Genomic DNA, 25009 nt, shown 5'->3' on the forward strand with positions numbered 1-25009 from the left:
CGGCTCGGCTCGGCTCCGTTCGGCCCGGTTCGGTTGGGCTGGGCTCGGCTCGACCATGGCGGGGCGGGCGGCGGGCGGCGCCGGGCCCCACGGGGACGATTTCTCCTTCGTGAGCCCGGTGGCGAAGTACGTGCTCTTCTTCTTCAACATGCTCTTCTGGGTGAGTGCCAGCGAGCGGGAGCCCACGCGGGGGGCCACCGGGACCCCCCCCTACCCCCCAATCCCCGAGGGGACCACCGGGGACCTCCCGCATCCCCGGGGACCCCCCGGCACCCTCCCATCCCGGGGGCACACCGGATCCCTGGGATTGTCCCCATCCCTGGACCCCACCGGGACCCCCCCACCCGCGGGGGCTCACCGGGTACCCCCATTCCCGAACCCCACCCGGATCCCCGCACGCTGGGACCCCCCATCCCAGCATCCCCCCCCCATCCCCGGGGGTCGCCCTGGATCCCCCAATCCCCGATCCCCCGGACACCCCCCATCTCCGGGACCCCACCGGGACGCCCCCTTATTGCTAGGGGGGTGGGAGGCTGGGTTCCCCCATCTCCCGAGGGTTTTTGGGGTCCCCCTCGCTCATGGTGTCACCCGTGGGTGCCCTCCGCGGTGGCTTCCCCCCCAAACCTGTGACTTTCCCCACCCCAAACCCACCCTTTGGGGTGCCACAGCCCTTTGGGGGTGTCTTCCCCCCTCGCACCCATGACAGGGCCACTGGGAGCCCTCAGGGCCACCGGCAGCCCCCCGGCACGGGGATGACACACGTGGGGGGGGGGGGGCGGGGCCAGGACCCCCCCAGGGGACCCACCCGCCGGGTGCCATCGCCACCGAAACAACGGCCTTTGGGCCCAATCCTGGCCCCGAGCAGGCGATGACCCCCCGGAGCAGCGGGGAGGGGGGGGGGCACATGGACCCCTCTTGTCCCCAGCCCACCCCTGGGACACCTCGTGCGTGGAAGCCCCACGGTTTTCCATGTTTTGGGGTCTTTTGGGGATTTTTTTATCTTTTGGGGGGTTTTTTTATGTTTTTGGGGGTTTTTTTGGAGGGTGGGGATTTTTTTTGAGGGATGTTTCCGCATTTGAAATCACATTTTTGAGGAAGTTTCTTGCTTCTGACAAACTACGTCCCCCGGATGCAGCCACCCGCAGCAGGGAAGGGCTGGTGGGGATGGAGGTGACCTCCCCGGGAGGTGGGGACGCGCCGGGGCCATTCGTGGTGGGCTCTGTCCCACCCATGACGCCGGAGCGCTGCGAGTCGGGTCCGTGTGGGGGTGATGAGGGGAAACTGAGGCAGCGGGTGCGACTCTGGTGCCCCGTTTGCAGCCCCGACTCCACGGGGGCTGCGGGCAGGACCCCCGGAGCGGGAGGGTGGGGGTGCCGGGGGGGCTCACAACGCCCCGTCCTGCTCTGCAGATGATCTCGATGGTGATGGTGGCCGTGGGGGTCTACGCCCGGCTGCTGAAGCACGCAGGTGAGGTTGGGGGGCTCGGGGTGGGGCGGGGGGACGCAGCGAGGTTCCTCAGTGCCCCCCTGCCCGGCTGGGGGAGAGCGGGGCCGATCCTGAGCCGGCAGCATGGTGGGGGGTGTCCGTCCACCAGCGAGGGGGTGACGGCAGGGGCTGCCCCGTCCCCGGGGGAGCGGGATGCGGGACCCCGGGGGATCTGCGGTGCTGGGGCTGCCGGTGACGGCTCGGTGACGGCTCGCCACGGCAGAGGCGGCGATGGCCTGCCTGGCGGTGGACCCCGCCATCCTGCTCATCATGGTCGGCGTCCTGACCTTCCTCATCACCTTCTGTGGCTGCGTCGGCTCCTTGCGGGAGAACATCTGCCTGCTGCAGACGGTGAGTCCCTGGGGACGGCGGGTCCCTCCCGGGGCTCGGCGTCTCTCCCGTGGTCCCGCCGCCATCACCATCCTCTCACCCACAGTTCTCCGTCTGCCTGACCATCGTCTTCCTCCTGCAGCTGGCAGCCGGCGTGCTGGGCTTCGTCTTCTCCGATAAGGTACCATTGGGGGGGGGGACGGGGAGCAGCGGTGCAGGGGGGCTGGCTGACCCTGAGCCTGTCCCGTTGGGTGACGACCTTGCTGATGTCCCCACCTCGCAGGCGCGCGGGAAGGTCAGCGAGATCATCAACGGTGCCATCGTGCATTACCGGGATGACCTGGACCTGCAGAACCTCATCGACTTTGGGCAGAAGGAGGTGCGTGGGGGGGCTGGGGGGGGCCGGCATCTCCCTCCGACGGATGAGGACGTGTCTCCCCACTCGTGGGTCAGGCTTAAATCCGTGGGGTCCCCCAGGCTGAGGACGTTGGGTGGCTCTTCCACGAGGATTTGACGTTCCTGGTGAAGCCCTGTCTCTGTTGGCGCCTGTGTTTATGTAGGGCCTATTAAAACCACTGGGAGCGGATTGCTCGTCCCTAACGACAGCGGTGACGGGGGCGAGCTGGATGTAGGTGGGCTTGGGAGGGCCATCGCTTGGCTGCCCGTGAAGTCCGCGGTCCTGTGCCCCGTCGTCCCCACCGTTCCTGTCCCCCCGCCGCGGGGCCGGGGTCCTCTCCCTGCTGAGCGTCGCGTGCCCTTCCCCACAGTTCAGCTGCTGCGGCGGCGTCTCCTACAAGGACTGGTCCCAGAACATGTACTTCAACTGCACCGCCACCAACCCCAGCCGGGAGCGGTGCTCCGTGCCTTTCTCCTGCTGCCTGCGGAATGCCGACGAGGTGAGGACGGTGTCCTCGGGGGGACCCCCGACGTCCTTGGGGGACCCCTGCTCCACACCCCTTCTCCCATCCCTCGGGGCTGTGCTGAGCCGGGAGCCCCCACCCCAGGAGAGGGAACCCACTACCGGCAGCGTATGGGACCCCGTATCGCCCTCCGGGTTTGGGGACCCCCGGCTGGGGATGGTGGGGTGGGGGTGGATTCCCCCTGCGCGGGGGGGGGGGCTTTCTGTAGGCAGGCAGGGACCCTGCCAACCCTGCCCCCCCCCCCAGGTACTGTCCCTTTTGGGGGCTGGCGGGGGATTAGGGAGCCCAGCGCGGGAAGGATGGGGCTGGGGACACCAAGGGCAAGCTGGCCCCAGAGGAAGGGGACACCCCGACTGGCACCGAGGCGAGGACAAAGCTCCCGGCTGCCCCCCAAGAGGCAGGGTCCCCCCCCTCCAGCCCGGTACGTTTTGTCCCCAGGCTGTCATCAACACCATGTGCGGGCAGGGCATGCAGGCCATGAGCTACCTGAAGGCCAGCGCCTTCATCTACACCAACGGCTGCATCGACAAGCTGGTCAACTGGATCCACAGCAACCTCTTCCTGCTGGGGGGCATCGCCCTGGGGCTGGCCGTCCCCCAGGTACCGGGGGGTCCCCCCCTGGGGACTGGTGGGGAGAAGGGACCATCCCGCAGCTCCGCGTTGCTCTCCGTGTCATGGGGGAAGTTGCCTTAACGATGCGTCCAATTGCAACCCCGGGGAGTCGGGGCAGGATCTGGGGTGGGGGGAGCGGTGCAAACGTCGGGCATGTCCTCGCCTGGAGCCGTGTAACCCACTGGGAGGACAGCAGGGTGATGCTGCCCGGTGTCCCTCAGCACCCTTGTCTTCCTCCCATCTTCCTCCCGTCTTCCTCTCCTCTCCCGCAGCTGGTGGGCATCCTGCTGGCTCAGATCCTCATCAACCAGATCAGAGACCAGATCAAGCTACAGCTCTACAACCAGCAGCACCAGGCAGACCCCTGGTACTGAGCCCTGGCACGCCGCGGTGGTGCCGGTGTCCGTCCCCGTGGCACAGCGGTGGGCTGGGGAGCCGGCACCTCAACGGTGATTTTCCAAACCCTGGATCTGTGGGAAGAGCTGAAGGGGCTTTGCTGGAGAAGAGGGAGGATGGAGCGGGCTGTGGACGCCCGGATCCGCACTGGTGGCCGCTGTGCTGCGCAGAGGGACGCGCAGGGACGCTGGGGACTCCGTGGCTTCGGCAGCCGGTGCGAGAGCAGGTGCCGGGCTCGGCCAGGACGTGCCGTGCTGCTGCGCCCTGTTTGGGAGACTGAACCAGCCCTGGTGAACTGCTGTCTGTCTGTCCGTCCGTCCTGGGGGACCGAGAGCTGGCGTGCAGGTCGTGTGCGAAGCAGGTTTGCACTCGGACGTGCGTCCCGTCTCCTCTTGTGCTGGAGATGGGCGTTTGTCTGTCTGTCCATCCGTGCACCGAGCTGCCTTCACCCGGAGCAAAGCTGGCTCCAGAACTGGGGACATTCCCCCCGTCGCTGGGTGCCACAAGCCCCGTCGGTTCCATCCCGGTGCCCCGCGGAGGGGACAGCCGAAGGCTTCGCTTGCCGGCCGGGAGCAGGAGCCATCGCCTGCGTGTCCACCCTGGCAGAAGGAGGAACAAGAGGACGTCCTGCCCAGGGCTGACCCACGGGCGCTTCGTTAGCCGAGGGCGGGGGTCCCGTCTCTGCCCCAGGGGGCTCGAACCCCTCTACGGGGTGCTGAGCCCCGTGCGGAGGAGGGGACAGGCACAGTCCTGTGTCCCCTCTCTTGCGGGGCCGCTGTCGAGCCGTGACGTTTCCCTTTGCTTTCATGGAGAATAAAGAGCGGTGAGGCCGGACCCTGCGATCTCTGCCAGGCCATGCGGGAGGCTGCTCGATCTCCGGGGGGACACACACACAACGCCACGGGGGGACAACGCCGGGGCTCTGGGGGACAGCTCGGTGGGGACAGGGTTGAGGCCAGTCCCTTCCCGTGCAGGGTCCCCGTCATCTCAACAGTATTATGCTGGTGGGGGTCGGCTGCAGGACCCCAAAACAAGGGGGGAGAAGGGGGCGAGGGGCAGCACAGCCAGCTAGTAGACAGCAGAGAAGCCCCCAGCGAGGAAAGCTTGGAGAGGTGCTCGTTACCCTGCTCCGGGGGGCAGGGGGGGACCTAAATTCCCCCCCTCCTCTGCCCTAGGGAAGACCCTGCAAAATTTTGGGGTGCCGTGAGCTGGGAGGGGCAGGCTGCTGGTGCCCCCCAGCATCACGGGCCTCGGCCTCGCCGCCGCTTTTCGGAGCTGTCGCAAACCGTGGGTGGAGTTTTGGGGTTGGTTGGTTTTTTTTTATTTTTTCTTCTCCTCGGGCTGGGTGGTCCCCCCGCGCCGCCCCGCCGCGGAGGGAGTCGGGATGCGGCCCAGTGCCCGGCCCTTTGTGTGCGGCCGGGAGCTCCAGGAAAAATACCCCAAAACTGTCCCCCTTGTGCCTCAGAGTGACGTTCCCCCCCAAAAAAAGTGATTTTTCACCCCAAAACAGCAACTTCTGAAGAAGTCCCCCCCCGTCCCAAAGCAACTTCTCTCCCCAAAAAAGCAGTTTCTCATCCCCCAAAAAGCCACCTCACCCCTCCGCCAAAATGTGGCTTGTCACCCAAAAGAGCAATTTCTCCCCCAAAAAGTGAGCACTTCTCCAAAGAATGATACCTCTCCCCAAAAAGTGACCTCTCCCCCAAAAAAAGTTACTTTCTCCCCAAAACTTCTCCTCCAAAAAGCTACTTCTCCCCCCAAAAGCAAATTCTCTTCAAAAAGTAGCTGCTCTCCAGACTGGCTTCTCCCCCAACACTGACTTTTGTCCCCAAAAAGCGACTTCCTTGTCAAAACAGTGACTTTTGTCCCCAAAAGCAACTTTTCTCCCCCAAAAGTGGCTTTTGTCCCCCAAAAGTGACTTTTCCTTACCCAAAAGTAACTTCCCCTCAAAAAGTAACTTTTCTCCCCCAAAAGTGACTTCCTTTCCCCATAAAGTAACTTCCCCCAAAAAGTGACTTTTATCCCCAAAAGAAACTTCTCTCTCCCAAAAAGTGCCTTTTGTCCCCTAATAGTGACTTTTCTCCCCAAAACTGACCTTTCTCCCCCAAAACCGACTTTTGTCCCCCAAAGGCAACTTTTCGCCTCCAAAAAGCGACTTTTCCTCCTCAAAAAGTAACCTTCTCCCCCCAAAAAGGGACTTTTTGCCTAAAAAAGAAACTTCTCTCTCCCAATAAAGTGCTTTTCATCCCCACAAAGCAACTTTTGTCCCCCAAAAGTGGCTTCTCTTCCCCAAAGGCAACTTTTCTCCTCCAAAAAGTGACTTTTCCTTCCTAAAAAGTAACTTTCCCCCCGAAAAAAGTTACTTTCCCCCCCAAAATCCAACTTTCCTCCCCTAAAAGTGACTTCTCTCCCTAAAAAACAACTTTTCTCCTCCAAAAAAGTTTCTCTGCCCAAAAAGCAACTTTACCCCCCAAAAGTAACTTTTTGCTCCCCCAAACAACTTTTATGCTCCCCAAACCCGAATTCTCTCCCTCAAAATGCGACTTTCCCCCCTCAAAACCAACTTCCCCCTCCCAAACCTCTCCCCTCTCCCCCCCCCAAGTCCAACTTCTCTCCGAAAAAACTTTCTCCTCCAAAACGCGACTCCTCCCCCTTCCATAGCAACATTTCCCCTCCCAAAAGCGACTTCTCCCTCCCTAAAACCAACTTTCCCCTCACAAAACCCAACATTTCCCCCAAAACCAACTTCCCCCCCCCAGCAGCCCCCATGCGGGAGAACAACCCTCTTCCCTCCTCCTGAGCGCCATCCCCTCCTCAACACCCCCTTCCTCCTCAAAACTCGTCCCTCCCCGCTCTAAAAAAATTTTTCCTCACAAAAAGCCACTTTTCCCCTCAAAAGCGGCTGCCTTCCCTCCCCGCTCTAAAAAAAAGTAACTTTTTCCTCACAAAAAGCCACTTTTCCCCTCAAAAGCGGCTGCCCTCCCTCCTCGCTCTAAAAAAAAGTAACTTCTTCCTCACAAAAAGCCACTTTTCCCCTCAAAGCGGCTGCCCTCCCTCCTCGCTCTAAAAAAAAGTAACTTCTTCCTCACAAAAAGCCACTTTTCCCCTCAAAAGCGGCTGCCCTCCCTCCCCGCTCTAAAAAAAGGTAACTTTTTTCCTCACAAAAGCCACTTTTCCCCTCAAAAGCGGCTGCCCTCCCTCCCCGCTCTAAAAAAAAGTAACTTCTTCCTCACAAAAAGCCACTTTTCCCCTCAAAAGCGGCTGCCCTCCCTCCTCGCTCTAAAAAAAAGTAACTTTTTCCTCACAGAAAGCCACTTTTCCCCTCAAAAGCGGCTGCCCCCCCTCCCCGCCGCGCCGCCTCTCCTCAGCCCGCCCCGGCGGGGGGCGCGGGGCCGTGGCGGGCCGGGCCGGGCCGCGCTGAGGGAGGAGGAGGAGGAGGAGGAGGAGGAGGAGCGGCCCCGCTCCGCTCCCGGCGAGCTCAACAAAGGGCGTCGGGGCATGGCGGGGGCCGGGGCCGGGCCGCCCGCCTAGCGCCGGTGCGGGCCGGGATGGCGGCGCAGGGCGGCGGGTGGCGGTGGGCGCTGGCGCTGGGCATGGCGCTGGCGCTGGGCGGCCGCCGCTGCCCCGCCGCCCCCTTCCTCAACGCCTCGGCCGTTCCCGAGCGCTGCCGCCGCCCCGCGCCCTGCGAACGGCTCCGTTACGGCGCCTGCCTGGGCTCGGCGCTGCCCTACGCCGCCACCTCCACGCTGCTGGCCGCCGACTCCGCCTCGCAGGAGGAGGCTCACGGAAAGCTCCTGCTCTGGTCCGGTACGGACGGACGGGCCCTGCGGCCCAGCGCGGTATAGCGGGGGGTGGGGGTACAGGCGGAGGGGGACACAGTCAGGGGTCTGGGGACGGGCAGTGGCGGGGGGCGTAGGGGGCTGAGGGTGCGCACGGGGCGGCGGGGAGCACTATAGAGGGGTGGGGAGTGGTATAGCAGGGGAGCAGGGATGGGTGCGGTATAGAGGGGAGCAGGATAGTGGACGACAGGGACTGGGTACAGTATAGAGGGGAGCCATATAGGAGGGGATGGAAGATGGGTACAGTATAGACAGGGAGCAGCATAGCAGGGGTCTGGGGATGGGTATGGTATAGAGGGGAGCAATTTAGGAGGGGACAGGGGATGCATACAGTATAGAGAGGGAGCAGTATAGCAGGGGATTGGGGATGGGTACGGTATAGAAGGGAGCAATATAAGAGGGGACAGGGGATGGGTACAGTACAGAAGGGAGCAGTATAGGAGGGGACAGGAGATGGGTACAGCATAGAGGGGAGCAGTGTAGCAGGGGACTGGGGATGGGTGCAGTATAGCAGAGGAGCGGGGATGGGTACGGTATAGAGGGGAGCAGGATAGTGGAGGACAGGAGCCTGGTACAGTATAGAGGGGAGCAATATAAGAGGGGATGGGAGATGGGTACAGTATAGAGAAGGGCCAGTATAGCAGGGGTCTGGGGATGGGTGCAGTATAGCAGGGTACTGGGGTTGGGTACAGTATAGAGAGGGAGCAGGATAGTGGAGGACAGGGGCCTGGTACAGTATAGAGGGGAGCAATATAGGAGGGGACAGGAGATGGGTACAGTATAAGAGAGGGAGCAGTATAGCAGGGGACCGGGGATGGGCGCAGTATAGCAGGGGACTGGGGTTGGGTACAGTATAGAGGGGGAGCCGTATTGCAGGGGACTGTGGAGGGGTGCAGTATTAGGGGGATAGAAATAGGGGACTGGGGATGGGTACAGTATAGAGGGGAGCAGTATAGTGGGGGACAGGGTACAGTATAGAGGGGTCCTGGAGCTGGGTACAGTGTAGAGGGGGAGTGTATAGCAGGGGACCGTGGATGGGTACAGTATAGATAGCTGTATAGCAAGGGAGCGGGGATGGGCACGGTATAGCAGGCTTGGGACTGGGTACAGCATAGAGGGAGAGCAGTATAGCAGGGGGCCAGGGCTGAGCCCTGTATGGCAGGGGAGCAGTATAGCACCCGGGGACGGGCACGGTGCCCCAGAGGCGTTATAGAGGGGCCCGGGTGCTGCGTACGCCGAGTTGACGGGCGGATGGTGCCGGTGCTTCCCGCCACCGCAGCCGGGCTCTGCCCCGTCCCATCCCACCCCACGTCCCTGTGGGGCTGCAGGGTGGGGGGACAGGACGATGCGGGTCCGCCCCGGGGGGGTGACGGCGCTGTCCCCGCAGGCCTGCGCAACGCCCCGCGCTGCTGGGACGTCATCCAGCCCCTGCTCTGCGCCGTCTACATGCCCAAGTGCGAGGACGGCCAGGTGGAGCTGCCCAGCCAGACTCTCTGCCAGGCCACCCGGGCGCCCTGCACCATCGTGGAGCGCGAGCGCGGCTGGCCCGACTTCCTCAAGTGCACGCCCGACCGATTCCCCGAGGGATGCCCGGTACGGGGGGAGACACGGGGGGACGCCCCACCGCACTGCCGCGGGCTCCAAATCCCCACGGGGCAGCGGGAGTGGGGAAACGCCGTCTGTCCCCAGCCCTCTGCGGGGGACCGATGTCCACCCTGGCAGCCCAGCCTTCGCCGTGGGGGTGCCTCCTCCTCCTCACGGCCCCCCTTCTCCTCCGGCAGAACGAGGTGCAGAACATCAAGTTCAACAGCTCGGGGCAGTGCGAGGCGCCGCTGGTGCGGACAGACAACCCCAAGAGCTGGTACGAGGACGTGGAGGGTTGTGGCATCCAGTGCCAGAACCCGCTCTTCACCGAGAAGGAGCACCGCGAGATGCATGTCTACATTGCCGCCTTCAGCTCCGTCACCATCTTCTGCACCTTCTTCACCCTGGTGAGACGTGGGGGGACACGGGGATGTGTCCCCAAAAGGGGACTGGGCACCAAGCTGTCCCTTTCTCCCCCCCCGCCAGGCCACGTTTGTTGCCGACTGGAGGAACTCCAACCGCTACCCCGCCGTCATCCTCTTCTACGTCAACGCCTGCTTCTTCGTGGGCAGCATCGGCTGGTTGGCGCAGTTCATGGATGGCGCCCGTGACGAGATCGTGTGCCGGGCCGACGGCACCATGCGGCTGGGGGAACCCACGTACGTGTCACCTTCGTCCCCATCCCACCACGGCCACGTGCCAAGAGGTGTCCCTGGGACCAAGGAGGGCTCTTGGGGTTTCCTGGCCTCTTGGGAGCATGGAGGATGCTGCACTCTTGGGGTGGGAGAGACTCCCTTCCTCCCCCATGTCCCCTTGTGGAGGTTGGTGACACTCCTGTCTCACCTCCCCCCGTAGCTCCAATGAGACGCTCTCCTGCGTCATCATCTTCGTCATCGTCTACTACTCGCTGATGTCGGGTGTCATCTGGTTTGTCATGCTGACCTACGCCTGGCACACCTCCTTCAAGGCGCTGGGCACCACCTACCAGCCGCTGCTGGGCAAGACCTCCTACTTCCACCTCATCACCTGGTCCATCCCCTTCGTCCTCACCGTGGCCATCCTGGCCGTGGCGCAGGTAACGGGACCACGATCCCGTGTCCTGGTGGTTCCCTGGGTGACGTGCACAGGGAGAGGTGGCCGCAGCCAACTGACCCCCCCCCGTCCCCATCTCTGTCAGGTGGATGGTGACTCTGTCAGCGGCATCTGCTTTGTGGGGTACAAGAACTACCGCTACCGGGCCGGCTTCGTCCTGGCACCCATTGGGCTCGTCCTCATCGTGGGGGGCTATTTCCTCATCCGGGGTAGGTGTGAGCTCGCCCCGGTGTGGGGACGGGGGCACTGTGGGTGTCCCTCTCACCCTGACCACCTCCTCCCTCCACCGCAGGGGTCATGACGCTCTTCTCCATCAAGAGCAACCACCCTGGGCTGCTGAGCGAGAAGGCGGCCAGCAAGATCAACGAGACCATGCTGCGGCTGGGTAAGCGGGGCTCCATCGGCACCATTTCTATGGGAGTTTGAGTGGGATTGGGGACATTTTGTCCCCTGAACCCAGACAGCCCCATCCCACCTTCCTGGGGGTGGCTGGAGTGGGGGACAAAGCTGTAGTGACGGTGGCACGGCCCTGGTGCAGTGTCTTTGTCCCGGCATCGCTGGGATCCAGCTAAACCAGGGATGTCCCGCTTCTGTTCCAGGCATCTTTGGCTTCTTGGCCTTCGGCTTTGTCTTCATCACTTTTGGCTGCCATTTCTATGACTTCTTCAACCAGGCGGAGTGGGAGCGCAGCTTTCGGGAATACGTCCTGTGAGTGTGACGGGGACGGGAGGGCGAGTGGGATGCTGGTGGCATCCCAGCACCTCGCGTTTAGCGAGGGACGTTGCAGAGTGGAGAGCCCCATGTCCCCCACCAGTGTTGCCACCACATCTCCACTCGGCAGAGCTGTGGGGGCTCAGCTCCATCATGGGGCGTCGTTGGGTGTCCCCCTCCTTATGGCTGCCGTCCTGCGTCTGTCCCCGCAGGTGTGAGGCCAATGTGACCATCGCCACGCAGACCAACAAGCCCATCCCGGACTGCGAGATCAAGAACCGGCCGAGCCTGCTGGTGGAGAAAATCAACCTCTTCGCCATGTTCGGGACCGGTGTCTCCATGAGCACCTGGGTCTGGACAAAGGCCACCCTGCTCATCTGGAAGCGCACCTGGTGCAGGTGGGACCCCCCTGGGATGTCACCCCAGCTCCATGTGGCCCTTCCTGCCCCATCCAATGTCCTGAGATGTTGGAGGTTGTCCCCAGACTTGCCGATCAGCTCAATGAGTTGTGGGCTCACAGCAGACAGCGGCTTGGGAATGCGGCGGCTTCTCCCACTTTGCAAGTGTCTCGTGTCCTCTTTGTGGAGCACCTCCATCCCCGGGGGACCCATCCAACGCAGTCCCCAGCCCTTGGTGCCCCTGTCCAGAGTGGGAGAGGGAGATGGGGAGGGTCCCCGTGTCCCCAGCTGCCATGCTGGGGCAGTGTGTCCCCTCTGCCTGGGTCACCCCATGTCCCTGCTCTGACCTGCTGTGTCCTCAGGCTGACGGGGCAGAGCGACGACCAGCCCAAGAGGATCAAGAAGAGCAAGATGATCGCGAAGGCCTTCTCCAAGCGCAAGGAGCTGCTGCGAGACCCGGGCCAGGAATTGTCCTTCAGCATGCACACCGTCTCACACGACGGCCCTGTGGGTACGTGCCTGTTGGAGGGGGCCACCTCGGCAGCACCCCAAGGTCCCCACCGTCCCCGCCTTGACCAGGGCTCCCCTGTTGTCGTTGCAGCCGGTTTAGCGTTCGACATCAACGAGCCATCGGCTGATGTGTCCTCGGCGTGGGCCCAGCACGTCACCAAGATGGTGGCCCGGAGAGGGGCTATCCTGCCTCAGGACATCTCCGTGACGCCCGTGGCGACGCCTGGCAAGTCCTTGGGAACCGCTTGGGGCATCTCTGGGGGGATGAGCCAGGCTGAGGGGTGTTGGAGACGTGGAGGGGGGCTGGGGCTGGTGGTGGGGGGCACAGGGCAGGATGTGGCCGCTCTCACCCACCCCATCCCCTGTCCCGCAGTGCCGCCGGAGGAGAGGGCCAACCTCTGGGTGGTGGAGGCCGACGTCTCCCCCGAGCTGCAGAAGCGCAGCGGCCGCAAGAAGAAGCGGAGGAAGAAGAAGAAGGAGGTGTGCCCAGGCCCAGAGCGCTGCCTGGGGGGCCCTGCAGCCCCCCTGACCCCCAGCACTGTCCCTCGCCTGCCCCGGCTGCCGCCCCAGACCTGCCTGGTCGCCTTCGCCCCCGATGTCCTCCCGGGGCTTCCGCCCAGCCAGCCCGAAGCCACCTTCGCTGGGGGGCTGTGGGATGGCCGCCGCAGGGCCAACGTCTTCCACCTCATCAGCAACCCTTTCTGCCCCGAGAGCGGGTCCCCGGAGGAGGAGAGCCCCGGCCCCAGCAGCGGGCGCCGGCAGCACAACGGGGGTCCGCTCTGGCCCCCCGACTCCGGCACCCTGCCCCGCGGCGGGGGACCGAGGACTCAGGGCCGACGGGCCGGCTTGGCCCCCATCCACTCTCGGACCAACCTGGTGGACGCGGAACTGCTGGATGCCGACTCAGACTTTTGAGCCCATCGGGACATTGCGAGGGGACAGGGACACCTGGGGTGAGACCCGAAGCCTCGTCCAGCACGAGCAGCCTGCGAGGGGACACCGAAGCCCACCCCGTCCTGCCGGGGCCAGTCCCGAGCATCGCTCTGGCCCGGCCACGGCTGATTTCTCCCCTCAGAGGACGACATTTCTCCCCACATCACCTGGACAGCCTCGATGCACATCCCAGCCTGGCAAGATGCTGGCAGAAGGGTTTTGGGGTCCCCCCTGGCATCGCTGGGAGAAGAGAAACAGGGTGTTGGTGGAACAAACCCCACCCAGGTCCTGCAGGGATTTAAGGACAAGGGGGACACTGCCTTTGTCACCGACGGGGACGGGAGCAGGTGTCCCTCCCGGGACAGCGGTACCAGGCAGCGGGCGAGCGTAGGTCAGGGTAGATTTTGGTGAGCTTTGTCCCGCGTCCCGGGGTGCTGGGACCTGCCGACACCCCTCGCTCGCCCTCTGCCCCCACCCGTGGCTAGATGGTACGTAGAGCTTACAAACGCTTGTGCCAATAGTTGGTTTTTTTATGATTTTTTAATCTTTGTATAATACACTGAGCTGTGACGGCCGGGCATGGCCTCTGCTTGGGTGCTGTGGCCAAGAACGGGATGAGCTGAACCCCCATCACGGGGCGGCAGCAGCATCCCCGGGGTGCACCTGTTTTTCTGGGTACACCCTTATTTCTTCAGGGGTCCCAAAGTGCCTTCCAGCTCCCCGGAGAGCTGAACCAGACCCAAAACGGAGGGTTGGTGGGACGATGGTCCCTGGCCACAGGAGATGGGGAGCCGCGTTGGGGTGCACAGGCGCTCCCCGAGCCATGATGCAAAAAAAAAAACCAACAAAACTTTAAAATCCTGGGGCGCACAAGGTGAGCTGGGGTCGCCTTTGCTGTCCAGGTGCACCAACCCCCTGAGCAAAGCTTTTTATTATTTTTTTAAGAAAAAAAACCAACCCCGAGTTACAGCGAACGCGGCCGAGCCCTGACGTAGGAGGACTCCAGTCCCTGCTGGTGTTTTGTATCTGTCCATTATCCCTGTACACGCCTTTATTAAATCCTGGTAGGCTCCTGGCTTTCTCGCTATTCCGGTGACCTCCATGGGTTCATTTTTGCTGTGTAAAGGCAAACCCTCCTGTATCAGTATTAAATTTGCCAACTTTCCATTGCCAACGGCCGCCCTGGGCTCTTTGGGGAGGTATTGACTGCGGGGAAACGTCACGGGGTTTTGCCTTTTCTCCTGAAAGGGCTCCAACGGCTTTAAAAACTGCTTTAAAAACGGCTTTAAACTGCTTTAAAGACTGCTTTAAACTGCTTTAAAACCCCCGTCCCAGCCGTTTCACCCATGGAATGCAGGTGTGAGGGGCTGGAAACATCTGCGGGTGCTACAGGGACTGTTTGGGGGAACACTCGCCGGGCTTTGGCAGCGAAGTGGGGGGACTGGGGGGCCCTCTGCCAGCAGATGGCACTACGGGCTTAAATATCCCCAAACCCGCAGTTGGGTGGCCCCAGTTTTGGGGTGCTGCTGGGTGTCTTGGCCGGAGTGTTGTCCCCTGGGGTGCAGGGGTACCCACTGCTGCTCGCAGTACCGGGTGATGCACTGTGCGGATGGTGCTTTTGGGGACGGATGGTGCTTTTGGGGACAGTTGCTGCTTTTGGAAAGTGTCCTTTTTTTTTTTATTATTTGGCTGGGGAATGAGGCACCCGGGTGCCGGTTTGACGCCCGCCCGCGCTCCGTCACACCCAGGGCGCTCAGTTATCCTGGAGACGGGGCACCCCTCTGAAATTTGGGTGTAATTGGGCAGGGAAAATTGCATTTTCCTGATGGTTTTTGGTGAGCAGGATGGGCCGACCCCGCTCCGCTGCCATCGAGGAGGGCTCTGCGGTGGGGTGGGTGAGTAGCGGGAAGCCAGAGGAAAGGCTGGTTCATCTGGGGCGAAACGAAATGTTTCTCTTTATCTATCTTTATTTTATTTTTGTGTGCTTCTTTTTTTCTCTTTATCTATCTATCTTTCATTTTTGTGGGCTTATTTTTTAAAAGAAAAACTAATTGTAGCAGCTGTTCCTAAATGATATGCCGTTTTGAAACAAAAAGCTAAAATACTGAATTTTGGAAACAACAGGAGATGACCCGACCCCGCTACATCCCCTGTGTTTTCCCCCAGGCACCAAAAAAGCCCCCTCGATTTGGCACACGGGGACAAAGTGGGTTTTTTTAAGGAAGAAAAAAGCATTTATCCTGGGAAACAACCCCGTCTTCCTTGCAAGGGGCTCAGAGGATGGAACCTGCTCGTTGCTCTAGCGGGAAAAATGAGAAGCAACCACCAAAAACCACCATTCAAACGGTTATGATTAAAACATCCTGGTTAAAAGGGATGAAACGCCCAGAACGGGACAAATTCAGTGCAACTTCTCACACCCACTGTGCCCAGAGCATCCTGCCCTGGTGCTGGGCTGCGAGCACCGAGGACCACCCAAAAGGTGGTCCCGCTTCCCACCGTGGGTGCTCATGGTGTCGTACGCTGCTCGGGGTCAGGTTTTGCAGGGGAATAAGAATTAAGAATTTAGGATAAGAAGGCAGGGAGGTGCCTTTGCTTTGCCTCTTCCCACTTTTCAGCTCTAGGGGATTTTCCTCGGGACGGGTAGCGCAGAGGCTGCCAGCCGCCGCCGTGGGTTTCCCTGCCCGATGCCGCTCGCAGGGAAACCACAGCCAGGAAACCACTAATGTGAGCAGCGAAAGCCGTGCGGTTGCCCGCAGCAGCGCTCACACGCGCAACGTGGGACGGGGGAAGGGACCGGGGACCCTCAGGGTGGCCAAGCCAGCTCCGATGGAGGAGATACCTGCCCCAGGGCAGTTTTATTAGGGACAGGGACAAGGCTGGACCAGGGTCCCCTCCACCCTCAGCACCCTTGTGCTGGGGTTCGGGAGGCTTCTGCTCCCTGCACCTCGTCCCCTGAACCTTTCCCCAAGAGCGTCTTCTCCCTCCGACTCCTTCAGCATCAGCGAAGGCTACTGGCAAGTTTGAAGGACCCGAGGGACAAATCTCCTCCCTTTGGTGACCCAGACGTCACCTGCTCAGCTCCTTGGCAGGCAAAACCCAATTAATTTCCCCAGCTGTACATAGAGTATCCTCAGGAAAGAAAGGGAAGAGCTCAAACGGTCACACGTAAATACCATCCTCTTATTTATTATCCTTTTCCCTTTCGGTGAGGAGCAATATTTCAGGCTCCACTTTACATTACAAAGGAGCAAAGAGCCCTTCCTCTTCCCGTGGCCTGCCCTCCCATTGTGAAACAGCTTTAATATCTTCCAGTTATTATTTTAAGCCGATTTCCTAAGGAAACGAGGCTCATACGGTTACATGCCTATGCATGTGTCTGTCTGTCTGTCCGTTAGGCATCCCCCCGGCACAGCATTCAGCTGTGCTCGGCAGAGAGGCTACAGACTTGCAGGTAAAGATTGCAAAGATTTCATGAAAATGGAGCGCAGGGAGAGGAATTCCACAGGCACGTGCACCCCCTCCCGCTGTTCTGCGTTTTAAGTGGTTTTTGGGAGGCGCAGGAGATAAAAATGCGGAGGGTCACACATCTCCCCAAGCAGCCCTGAGAGAGTTCATCTGGGCGAGGCAGGGAGGTTTCAAGGAATCTGGATAATATTTGCTATGAATCCACTTAACCACTCGCCCCCGGGGACAAACGTCGGCGCTATCTGGCCATCTGGTTGCCTTTGCCGTAATTAAATGAATGAAAACTACGATAGCGCAGGCCGGTTGCAGGGACGTTGCCAGAACAAATCAATAGCTGCAGTAAAATGGGATTGCTTGTATCAAATGTCCAAATGCCATTAGGCAGGGAGAGGCTGAACCGTCTTAAATTCATATCTGTAGTACAGGAGGTACAATTAGAAGAGCTAATACTACAGGGCGGTATCAACTTCTAGTTTGGGATTATATATATATATATATCTCGGCAAGATGACTACTGTGTCTGTTGGCTTACAGTAGGGTATTAGAGTCTTAGAGAATTGAAAAACCTCCATATAAATCTCTTTTTTTTCCTCTTTTCTCCATGTCTGGAAGGCTCAGCCTTTGTAGTGGTGCTGGGTGAAGCTCCCTTGCTCTGCAGCCGGATCACCGTATGCCGTGGGGCCGTAGAAGAGCCTGTACCAGCCCAGTTAACCAGCTCGGCTGCTTTTAACTGGGATGAGGGAGGCGAAGAGGCTCTACACCAAGCAGTCCTGTCCTCTGTCACTAACCCCAGCACGTGCCTGGCTGCTGGCTCAATTTTCCAGCGCTGCTTTCAGGACTGAACATCACAGGAACAGGCAAATCTAGACAGTGAAAGTGGTTACTGGGGGCTCTGCTGACCCAGTAACCAGCCTGGTCTCCTCCCAGGCAGGTGCCTGGCACCACCAGCCGCTCCCCACGGCGTGCTGTGGTCGGATGGAGGATTTCAGGGCAATATGGCAATTCACGAGCTGAACGGCTCAGCCACGCTTGATTTTGCAGCTGTTTTGCTGGAGAAAAACCCGGGTTTTCTTTGTGCAAGATCAAAGCATGGGTGTCTGCACCAGAGCACACCCATGTCTGCCTGGGTTTTCCTCCATCCTTCCCTTTCTGGTTATCATGTGCCAGGGAAGCAAAGAGGACAAAGACAACTACAAAATATCTGACATCGGCGCTTAATCTCGCTCTTCCCTCACCTTTGGGTTATGACACGCTCCATTCGGGGGTTTATGTACGCTGGTTCCCAGGCAGCGCAGGCATCTGCCTGTACCCTGCCTCTGCTCCACGCCATGCGGTCCCTTCAAAGCAGGATCCTCCACACCGGGCCCTGCTGGCAGCATCGCGGGCGATGCGGGCTCGACTGGGTTCATCTTGGTTCCGCCACGCTCGGCGTGCCTGTCCCCAGCCCATTGGGGAAGGAGGTATTTCCACGCCAGCAGGTCAGGCACAGGCAAAACAGGCTGGAGACCGCAGCTGAGCCTGCCCTTACAGCTCCGGGAGAGACCGCAGCTATTTTACGCCTTTTCTGTCTTAATTTTGTTGTTTGTGGTTGTCATCGGTACAAGAAACCAGGCTATCTCCCGTGCAGATCTACAGGCAGCCACGGCTCTCAAGGGAAAGACTCTCGCCTTTCCGAGGCTGTTTTCTCCGAAGGTGCCCAACATCTCCTTTCAGGCCAAGGCAGCCCTGCCTCGCTGCCCGGCTCCTGTCCTTCTTGCCGTCTTCCACACACGCAGCACAGGGAAGGAGCCAGCCCGAACCTCTCTCGTAGGCACCGCTGGCGCCGCTCTCACAGAGCCCTGATTGTTCGAACTACTCAATCCTCCCTAACCAAACAGCCTCTCCCTTCCTCTCCTGATATCCGTTGTTTTTCCAGATAAATTGTCAAGTTCAGCCTAGCACATTGCTCTGGTTGTGCGGACGTTTTGCTGGATCTCTGGCAAGCTGCGATATCATCTATTTGCTCAATGGGCAAGCAGTGGTTTGTGCCCCGATGTGACGGAGGCATGTCTCATTGGTGCTGGGGTGTTTGGGTGCGCTGAGATTCATATATGACTTTTTTCCAGGAAAATGCCATCCCTGTCAGTACCCCCATTTGGGGACTGCAGTCTTTAAAAGGCGAGCAGGGCAAGTGCGGTGAAGATCATATGCTGAGCTGGGTGGGCGATGCACGGCTGGGGTGCAGGTAGCACAAAGGACCAAACTCAGGGTCAGGATTTTGCCCGAGCAGCAGATTCCCCCAGGTCAGTTGTGTGCAAAACAACCCGGCTTTTTTTTTTGTGTAGGATTGTGAGATCTGCAGCACCAGGAGACGATAACATCTGGAGGATTTCTTCCCCAGGGAATCGGTGCTGCTGAGCAGGGCTCCAGCTCCGCACAAGCCCCACTCTGCAGCGGAACCGCGGTGCTGCAGGAGCTGGGGCTTTGCACGGAGCCTGCTGTTGTCTTACGGCTGCAAGAAACACACAGCGTATATCGAAGAGGAGGGATATTCATCAGCTACAACTTCAAATCCCTCCCACAGCAGCTTTCAAAGAGTTTTGTTTTCAAAGGCCCCTTCTGAGCCTGAAATCTGCCCTGAGACTGAGCTTTCTGATTCTAGGGAGAGGCAGAAGTGCGCTGTGAAACCCGCATGCAGATTCTGATTTCACTTCAGTAAGGAAATAGCATTAGTTCAATAAAGTCAGGACTTCACCCTGGCATTTTCCACGCACAAAGTAATGCGCTTCTTTTCCTTTAACTTCAACCCCCCTCACACATTCCTCCCGTCGTCCTCTCTGCCGCCTCTGGTACAGTGTTGCCTTCGGAGCCCATTAAATGCTTTACAGCTCTTTCTCTCCTCGCCTCCGTCCTAGGCATTTTCCAGTCCAGCTGCCACCCTTGCATATAATGAAACCGTTTTTCCTCCTGTCCCCAGTGAGTTTTTACCAACACAGCGTGCCCTCAGCTGCTGACCAGGTTCTTCCTCTCCAAGTGTGAAATCCTCCTTCGGCATCTCAGGTTTCGCTGCCCCTCTCCCTCATCGCTCCTCTGCCTCCTGATTTTCGGGGGGTTTCTGTGGGCTCCTCCTCTCCTCCCACTGTGCCACATCTCGCAGCCAGCCCATCCCAAACACAGAGCTCACCCAGGGCTTACAAGTGACTCAAACGTACCGGGCTGCGGGTTTTAACTTGGGAATCAGAAACTCTCCCCATCATCGCAATCTTGCCAATTGTTACGTCCTGCATGTTTCTGACTTCTGGCATTCCTGGTGGATTCTGAAACTCCACTCAAGCTTGTAGTATTTCATGCCTTTCCATTTTCCAGGCTGCTTTGCATCCCTCCTGCTTGGCCGATCACATCCCCTTTGGTATCAAGAAACTGTCCTTTTGCCTCCAGCCGGCCCAACGTGTCAGACGCGACCTCCCGCCCCTCGAACGACAGAACAACGGGAACGCTGTGCTTGCTCTGCGTTTGCACGGCCCCAAACACGCAGGCTTCGGTCCTCAGCTTGTGCCCAGAGATACTGCATTAATCCTAATAATGATAATAATAAAAAAACCCAAAGAAGGATGCGTTTGAATTCCCCTTCCCTAAAAGGAGCTTTCCTGAAGAACGGGATTTAGAAAAATGCGGCTCATTACTGGCTTTTGTTTGTAATAAGGCCCCTGAAGAAAGGATGGCCCACAAAGGGGCTCTGTGGGCTTGCAGAGCCTGGCAGGACAGCAAGTTTCTGGGCTCTCAGATGACGCACTCGCCTTGCCAGAACGTCTCGGCTCCTCGTTTTCGAGGGTTTTGCTTGTGGCAGAGCAGCGGGCCTGGGAGAGCAGCCTGGCACAGGCCCTTGCGCTGGGGGGTGCTCAGAGGCCTGCGACCGGTGGCACGACGGGCACCGAAACACTGAAAATTCCAGTAAAACGTGAAAAAAACCCAAACTTCTCCACAGGGAGGGGGATCAAGCGCTGCACCGGCCGCCCCCAACGGGCGTAGGGGCCGCCGGAGGCCCCACAGCCCGGGCGCGGCTCCGGCCGGCCCTGACGGGGCTGCGCCTCCCGCCGCCGCCATTCCGCGCCTCTGCCCCCCGCGGGCGACAGCGGCGGGACGGCGGCGCGGCCCCGCCGGACTACACTTCCCAGGCGCCCCCGCGCCGCGCCGCGGGTAGGCGGGGCGTGGCGGGGCGGCGCGGAGCCTGCCGGGAGTTGTAGTCGCGGCGGGGCGGCGGGCGGGGCGGGGCGGCGGGCTGGAGGACTGCACGTCCCGGCGTGCCCCGCGGGCGGTGAGGGGGCGGTGGCGGGGGAGGGGCGGGCGGTCCCTGAGGGAGCCGGAGGCGGCGGCGGCGGCAGCGGCGATGTCGGTGCAGGTGGCAGCCCCCGCCGTGGAGCTGAAGGAGCTGAGCGGCCCCATGGATAAGGCGGCGGGGCCGCCGTGTGAGCCGGTGACCGCTCACCCTCCCGGGCACGGCGTGGCCGCGGCCCCCTGCCCGCTGCCGGCCGCCGAGCGTGAAGCGGCCCCGGCCCCGGCGTCCTCCTCCTGCGGCGGCGAGCGGCCTCCGCTGAGCGGCTGCCCCGGGCTGTCCGCCGCCGCCGGGCTGCCGCCGGGCGCCGCCAAGGTGCCGCAGGCTTCGGCCATGAAGCGGAGCGACCCGCACCACCCCCAGCACCGGCACCGCGACGGCGGCGACAGCGGCGGCGCCGCGGCCGAGGCGCTCGTCAGCCCCGACGGCACCGTCACCGAGGCGCCGCGCACCGTCAAGAAGGTAACGGGGACGGGAGGGGGGGGGCTGGGGGAGAGCACCCCCTCCCCGGGCGTGGGGACCCCCCGGCGGCTTTGTGCGCCCCGTCCTGCTGAGCGGGGACCCCGCACCCCCACCGGGACATCCCCGGGGGACACACGCACCCCACCGGGGAGGGGGATCCGTCCCGGTGCTTGGGGACACGGCGGTGCTTCCCTCCGGGCAGGGACCGTCCCGGCGTGGGGGTCCCCGGTCCGTGTGTATGTGGTGTCGGTGTGGCCCCCCCCCCCCCGAGGTGTGGCCGTGGGGCTGCTCCCGTGGCCGTGGGGCTGCTCCCGTGGCCGTGGCTGCGTTTGGAGGACACGCTCCTCCAGGGCCGTGGGGTCCCATCTGCTCCTTGTGTCCCCACATGCCTCTGCCCTATGGGTGAGCGTGGGGTGCACACACAAAGTGTGGCTGTGCCCACGGATACGTGTGACCAGCGTGATCCTGCCCCGGGGGTCCGTGTCAGCTCTATGTGTGCCCGGAGATGTGCCTGCCTCATAGGGTACGTGCTTGCTTACACACTCGTGTCCGCCAAGGAGTGTAGGTACACGCTGGGTGTGTGTACACTGCGCTCCTGCACACCCGGGTGTGGGCGTGTTTGCGGGGAAAAGTGTGTGCCAGGTACGTGAGGTCCCAGGTGTGTGTGGGTTCACATCGAGTTCACGTCCCCGGGGTTATCCGCTCGCTTGGAAATACGGATACGCACCAGATAAAAATGTACAGAGAAGTGCCCGTCCCATTGGTATGGGAGGGATAATCGGGGTACCCAGTGCGCACACTGGGTGTGCATGTGCCTCTGGGTGTATCGCTGGGTACACGCTCGCACACACCCAGGGTGGGTCTGCACAGGGTGCCCCGTCCTCAGGGGTGCCCCTGTCCTGGCGCTTGCCCATCGAGGTGTACGGGCGCACGCTGGGAACACGCGGACCGCAGTCTACCCGGCGAGTGTGTGTTGGGCAAGCACCTATGGATGCGGCAGGTACGCACCGTCCCCTCCAACCGTGCCTGTCCTGTGAGCACGTGCCCGAGCGTGCGTCTGCCCCATGGGCATGCTGCGGGCACTGGTATGTAACCTCTGGATGCATACATTGTTTGGGTATATATACCCCTGAGGCATATATGCACGTACAGGAGTACCTATAGCTGGTTATGCATGTGTTTGCAACCGCTTTTGTACTTGCACGTGAATATGCAGGCATAGCCGTAGCTATACATCCACTTGTGTATATATGAATCCACTTGTGTATATATGAACCCACGCATGTGGAGGTAAGTACACAGATACAGGGGTAGCTGTGCATGCTTAAGTAATGCATACTGGTATGTATACAGACATGCATATAGATGCGTACACGCATACAGGTGTGTATATGCTATAGCCATATGCATGTGCGACATATACCTTCACATGCAGGGGAAGTATACCTGCAGGTTTACATGGTTAGATGTCTATAGGGATGCAAACAGGTGCACACACATGCACTATCAGTACACATGTACGCATACAGGTGTGCATATACGTGTCTATAGCTGCACAAACACTGACAGATATAGGTATATATGCACCAAGGTACACCTGCTCTCCTTGAATGCCTACATATGGGTGCAAAGAAGCACCTTTGTGCATATAGGCACACGTATGCCACGTGTTCAGGCCCGCACTTGTACCTTTGCACATCTGCCCACACCCAGCTGTACAGATGTAGACATCCTTATAGACACAGATGCATTCAGACGCACACAGACAGCCCCGCGCATGTCACGTATAGACATCCCCATGCCTTTGCGTATGCAGGTATGCGCATACCAACGTCCACCTATAGATGCAGCTAAGTCCGCTCTCTGACCTGTTCACGTAGATACATCCATGTGTATCCAAGCTCCTCAGGTGGATACACCCATGGGCATATATCCCCCCCACTACAGGGAGTATCTATGTACTCTCCTATAGATCCAGCCATACATCCCTCCGTGGGATGAGGAATTCACGTTTTCCACAGAGATTGCTGAGAAGGAGCAACCTGAGTTGTTGGTGTCTGCACCCTTCCTGTCGGAAATTGCAGGAGAAGGAGTTCTCCCCCGTGATGCAAGAACCTTTTGGGGAACGTAGGGGAAGAAGGATCCCTGTCATAAGGGGAATTTCCCTACTCTTGAAACTTTGGGGTGAAGACTTCATCTACGTATTGCTGGACTTCCACCCTCTTTCATTGTTGCTCTAATATTTCCTCTCCCTTCAGAAGGCCCAGGATGAGGGCTTTTGTCTCCGTAACTGTCATCTCCTTCTGTGTGACTTCCCTGAAATTGGAGTCTCTGCTAGAGACTCTGTGGGAAGGAGCGCGTCCCTGTAAGGCGAGGTCTGCCCATGAAGAGTCTGGATGGAGGGCTCCTTCATCCCCTTAGAAGTCCCTGCTTGGGGGGGTCAGTTCCTCGGTAAAGGACATTTTTCCACTAAGATTGTGACTTCCCTCCCCACTGTCTGGAGCCCTCTCCGTTTGATATCCTAATCCAATCTCTCTATTTTTAGAGACCCTCAGGGTATCCATATTTCTCCTCAAGTGTGCTTCTAAATAGTTCTAAATACAGTACTTCTAAACTCCTTCCTTATCCCTCTCTTTTTTTCTGTTAAACAACAAAAAAGGGTGTCTCCTTGCATCCCCCCCCCCCCCCCCCCTTGAAGTCCAACTCTTGTCTGGCAAGAGGAGCACAGTGTTAGTGACACCGTGACATTTGTATCACTAAGTCTAGGAAGGAAGGGGCGTATTGATGGTGGGTGATGCAGTCATTACCTGAAACAACGTGAAGGAATCTGCATCGAAGGAATCTGCATCGCTCTCCCTGGATACTCCTGGTAGCAGAGAGTGTCTTACAAGAGAGGAGTAAAGGATGCCAGGCTTTCCGGAGAAACCTGGCTGCGGGAGGAAGAGCCAGCAAGCTTACCCAAAGCTGGCTCCCTTTGCTTTGGGTGATGAGTTTGTTTAGGAGCTGACAATCTGTCTGGTTGCTAAAGGCAGCGAGATGTGTTGATGGAGGGTATCTGGGAGTACATACTGTTCCTTCTCTTTCTTTTCCCCCGTACTGTTGCTTTCCAGTGACTTCAGTGTGTGCGTTCCAGAGACTTGAGAGCTTGTTAGGCATTTCATTTACCAGATTTACAAATCCAGAGTCCTTTCCGCCGTTTCTTAGGAAGTCATGTTATTTAAATAAAACACCAGATTTGGTAGCCATAAAATTGTTCCCAGTCCTGTGACTGAAACGTTGGGCACGCAGAGCCGAAGCATCTGTTGAAAGAAGGTTTAGTGCAAAAAGAAGTCTAAAAGAAGCAGATAAATTTTTTTAGTCAAATCCAATAGAACTTTGCTTTAGTACCTGAAGTAAAAGTCTGTTTAAAATATATAAGCAAGATCATATCAAATTTGTAGTGAAACCAAGTAAACTGTAGTTCTTACAGCATTTGCTAGGCAAAAAAACTCTGTAGATTTTCTTGACTGGTTTATATATTAAAAGTATTGGGTTTTCTGGGTTTTTTTTTCCTTTCCTTGAAATTTTAACATGTGTTAAGTAATGTGTGAGCTAATGTTTATTTCACAGTTCTGACACAAGCACAGAGTTCCCAGTAAATAGCCATGACTGTCCTTTCCTCTAATACCGCTCTTATTTTAAAACTATTTTTATATTGGCTTAGAATTTTACTTGTGCCTGTCTGCCTTTAGAGGGGCTAATTAATATGTTGCCTTGATAGAGCAGGGACAGTACTTGTGCCCGGATTGGCAAGCATTAACAGCTTTGCAAGTTTGTATTTTTATTTATTTAGGTGATTGCTTTATTTTGTTGTAATATTACAGCTGATGTATAGTCCCGATTCTGCAGTCTTGCACGCCTGCTCGTTCAAGAAATGATGGCACTCCTACAAACCCAGAGGTCAAAGTCAAGTATGCTGGG

At 59.2% G+C, this 25009-nt stretch overlaps 3 protein-coding genes across 3 annotated transcripts in view; all 3 read left to right on the plus strand.

Moving 5' to 3' along the window:
- Positions 1-3745, plus strand: TSPAN33 (tetraspanin 33). The gene is made up of 8 exons (XM_072856660.1): positions 1-160; positions 1410-1467; positions 1709-1836; positions 1922-1996; positions 2099-2194; positions 2583-2711; positions 3174-3335; positions 3620-3745. The coding sequence occupies exons 1-8, from the start codon at positions 56-58 to the stop codon at positions 3719-3721; spliced, it is 855 nt and encodes a 284-aa protein (XP_072712761.1). The 5' UTR covers positions 1-55; the 3' UTR covers positions 3722-3745.
- A 3436-nt stretch (positions 3746-7181) lies between these two features.
- SMO (smoothened, frizzled class receptor) lies at positions 7182-13977 on the plus strand. The gene is made up of 12 exons (XM_072856674.1): positions 7182-7547; positions 8967-9172; positions 9361-9570; positions 9650-9822; positions 10019-10238; positions 10341-10464; positions 10548-10640; positions 10855-10963; positions 11179-11364; positions 11727-11875; positions 11966-12100; positions 12248-13977. The coding sequence occupies exons 1-12, from the start codon at positions 7289-7291 to the stop codon at positions 12787-12789; spliced, it is 2406 nt and encodes an 801-aa protein (XP_072712775.1). The 5' UTR covers positions 7182-7288; the 3' UTR covers positions 12790-13977.
- Positions 13978-20598: 6621 nt separating this feature from the next.
- Positions 20599-25009, plus strand: part of AHCYL2 (adenosylhomocysteinase like 2) — a 106281-nt gene continuing 101870 nt past the window's right edge. Inside the window, exon 1 of the mRNA XM_072856687.1 lies at positions 20599-21049. Coding sequence (XP_072712788.1) covers positions 20642-21049 — 408 coding nt within the window. The 5' untranslated portion in view covers positions 20599-20641. The remainder of the gene's footprint in view (positions 21050-25009) is intronic.

This window comes from Ciconia boyciana, chromosome 1 (genome assembly GCF_034638445.1).
Source record: "Ciconia boyciana chromosome 1, ASM3463844v1, whole genome shotgun sequence".
Lineage (NCBI taxonomy): Eukaryota > Metazoa > Chordata > Aves > Ciconiiformes > Ciconiidae > Ciconia > Ciconia boyciana.

What these genes read in the sequence shown, in the direction of transcription:
- SMO (XM_072856674.1), top strand. Translation starts at nt 7,289, where the DNA reads ATGGCGGCGCAGGGCGGCGGGTGGCGGTGGGCGCTGGCGCTGGGCATG. An exon ending in GATTCCCCGAGGGATGCCCG is followed by an intron (nt 9,173 to 9,360) that starts GTACGGGGGGAG and finishes CTCCTCCGGCAG; the next exon opens with AACGAGGTGCAGAACATCAA. An exon ending in GGGCTATTTCCTCATCCGGG is followed by an intron (nt 10,465 to 10,547) that starts GTAGGTGTGAGC and finishes CCTCCACCGCAG; the next exon opens with GGGTCATGACGCTCTTCTCC.
- TSPAN33 (XM_072856660.1), top strand. Translation starts at nt 56, where the DNA reads ATGGCGGGGCGGGCGGCGGGCGGCGCCGGGCCCCACGGGGACGATTTC. An exon ending in GCTTCGTCTTCTCCGATAAG is followed by an intron (nt 1,997 to 2,098) that starts GTACCATTGGGG and finishes CCCACCTCGCAG; the next exon opens with GCGCGCGGGAAGGTCAGCGA. An exon ending in TGGGGCTGGCCGTCCCCCAG is followed by an intron (nt 3,336 to 3,619) that starts GTACCGGGGGGT and finishes CCTCTCCCGCAG; the next exon opens with CTGGTGGGCATCCTGCTGGC.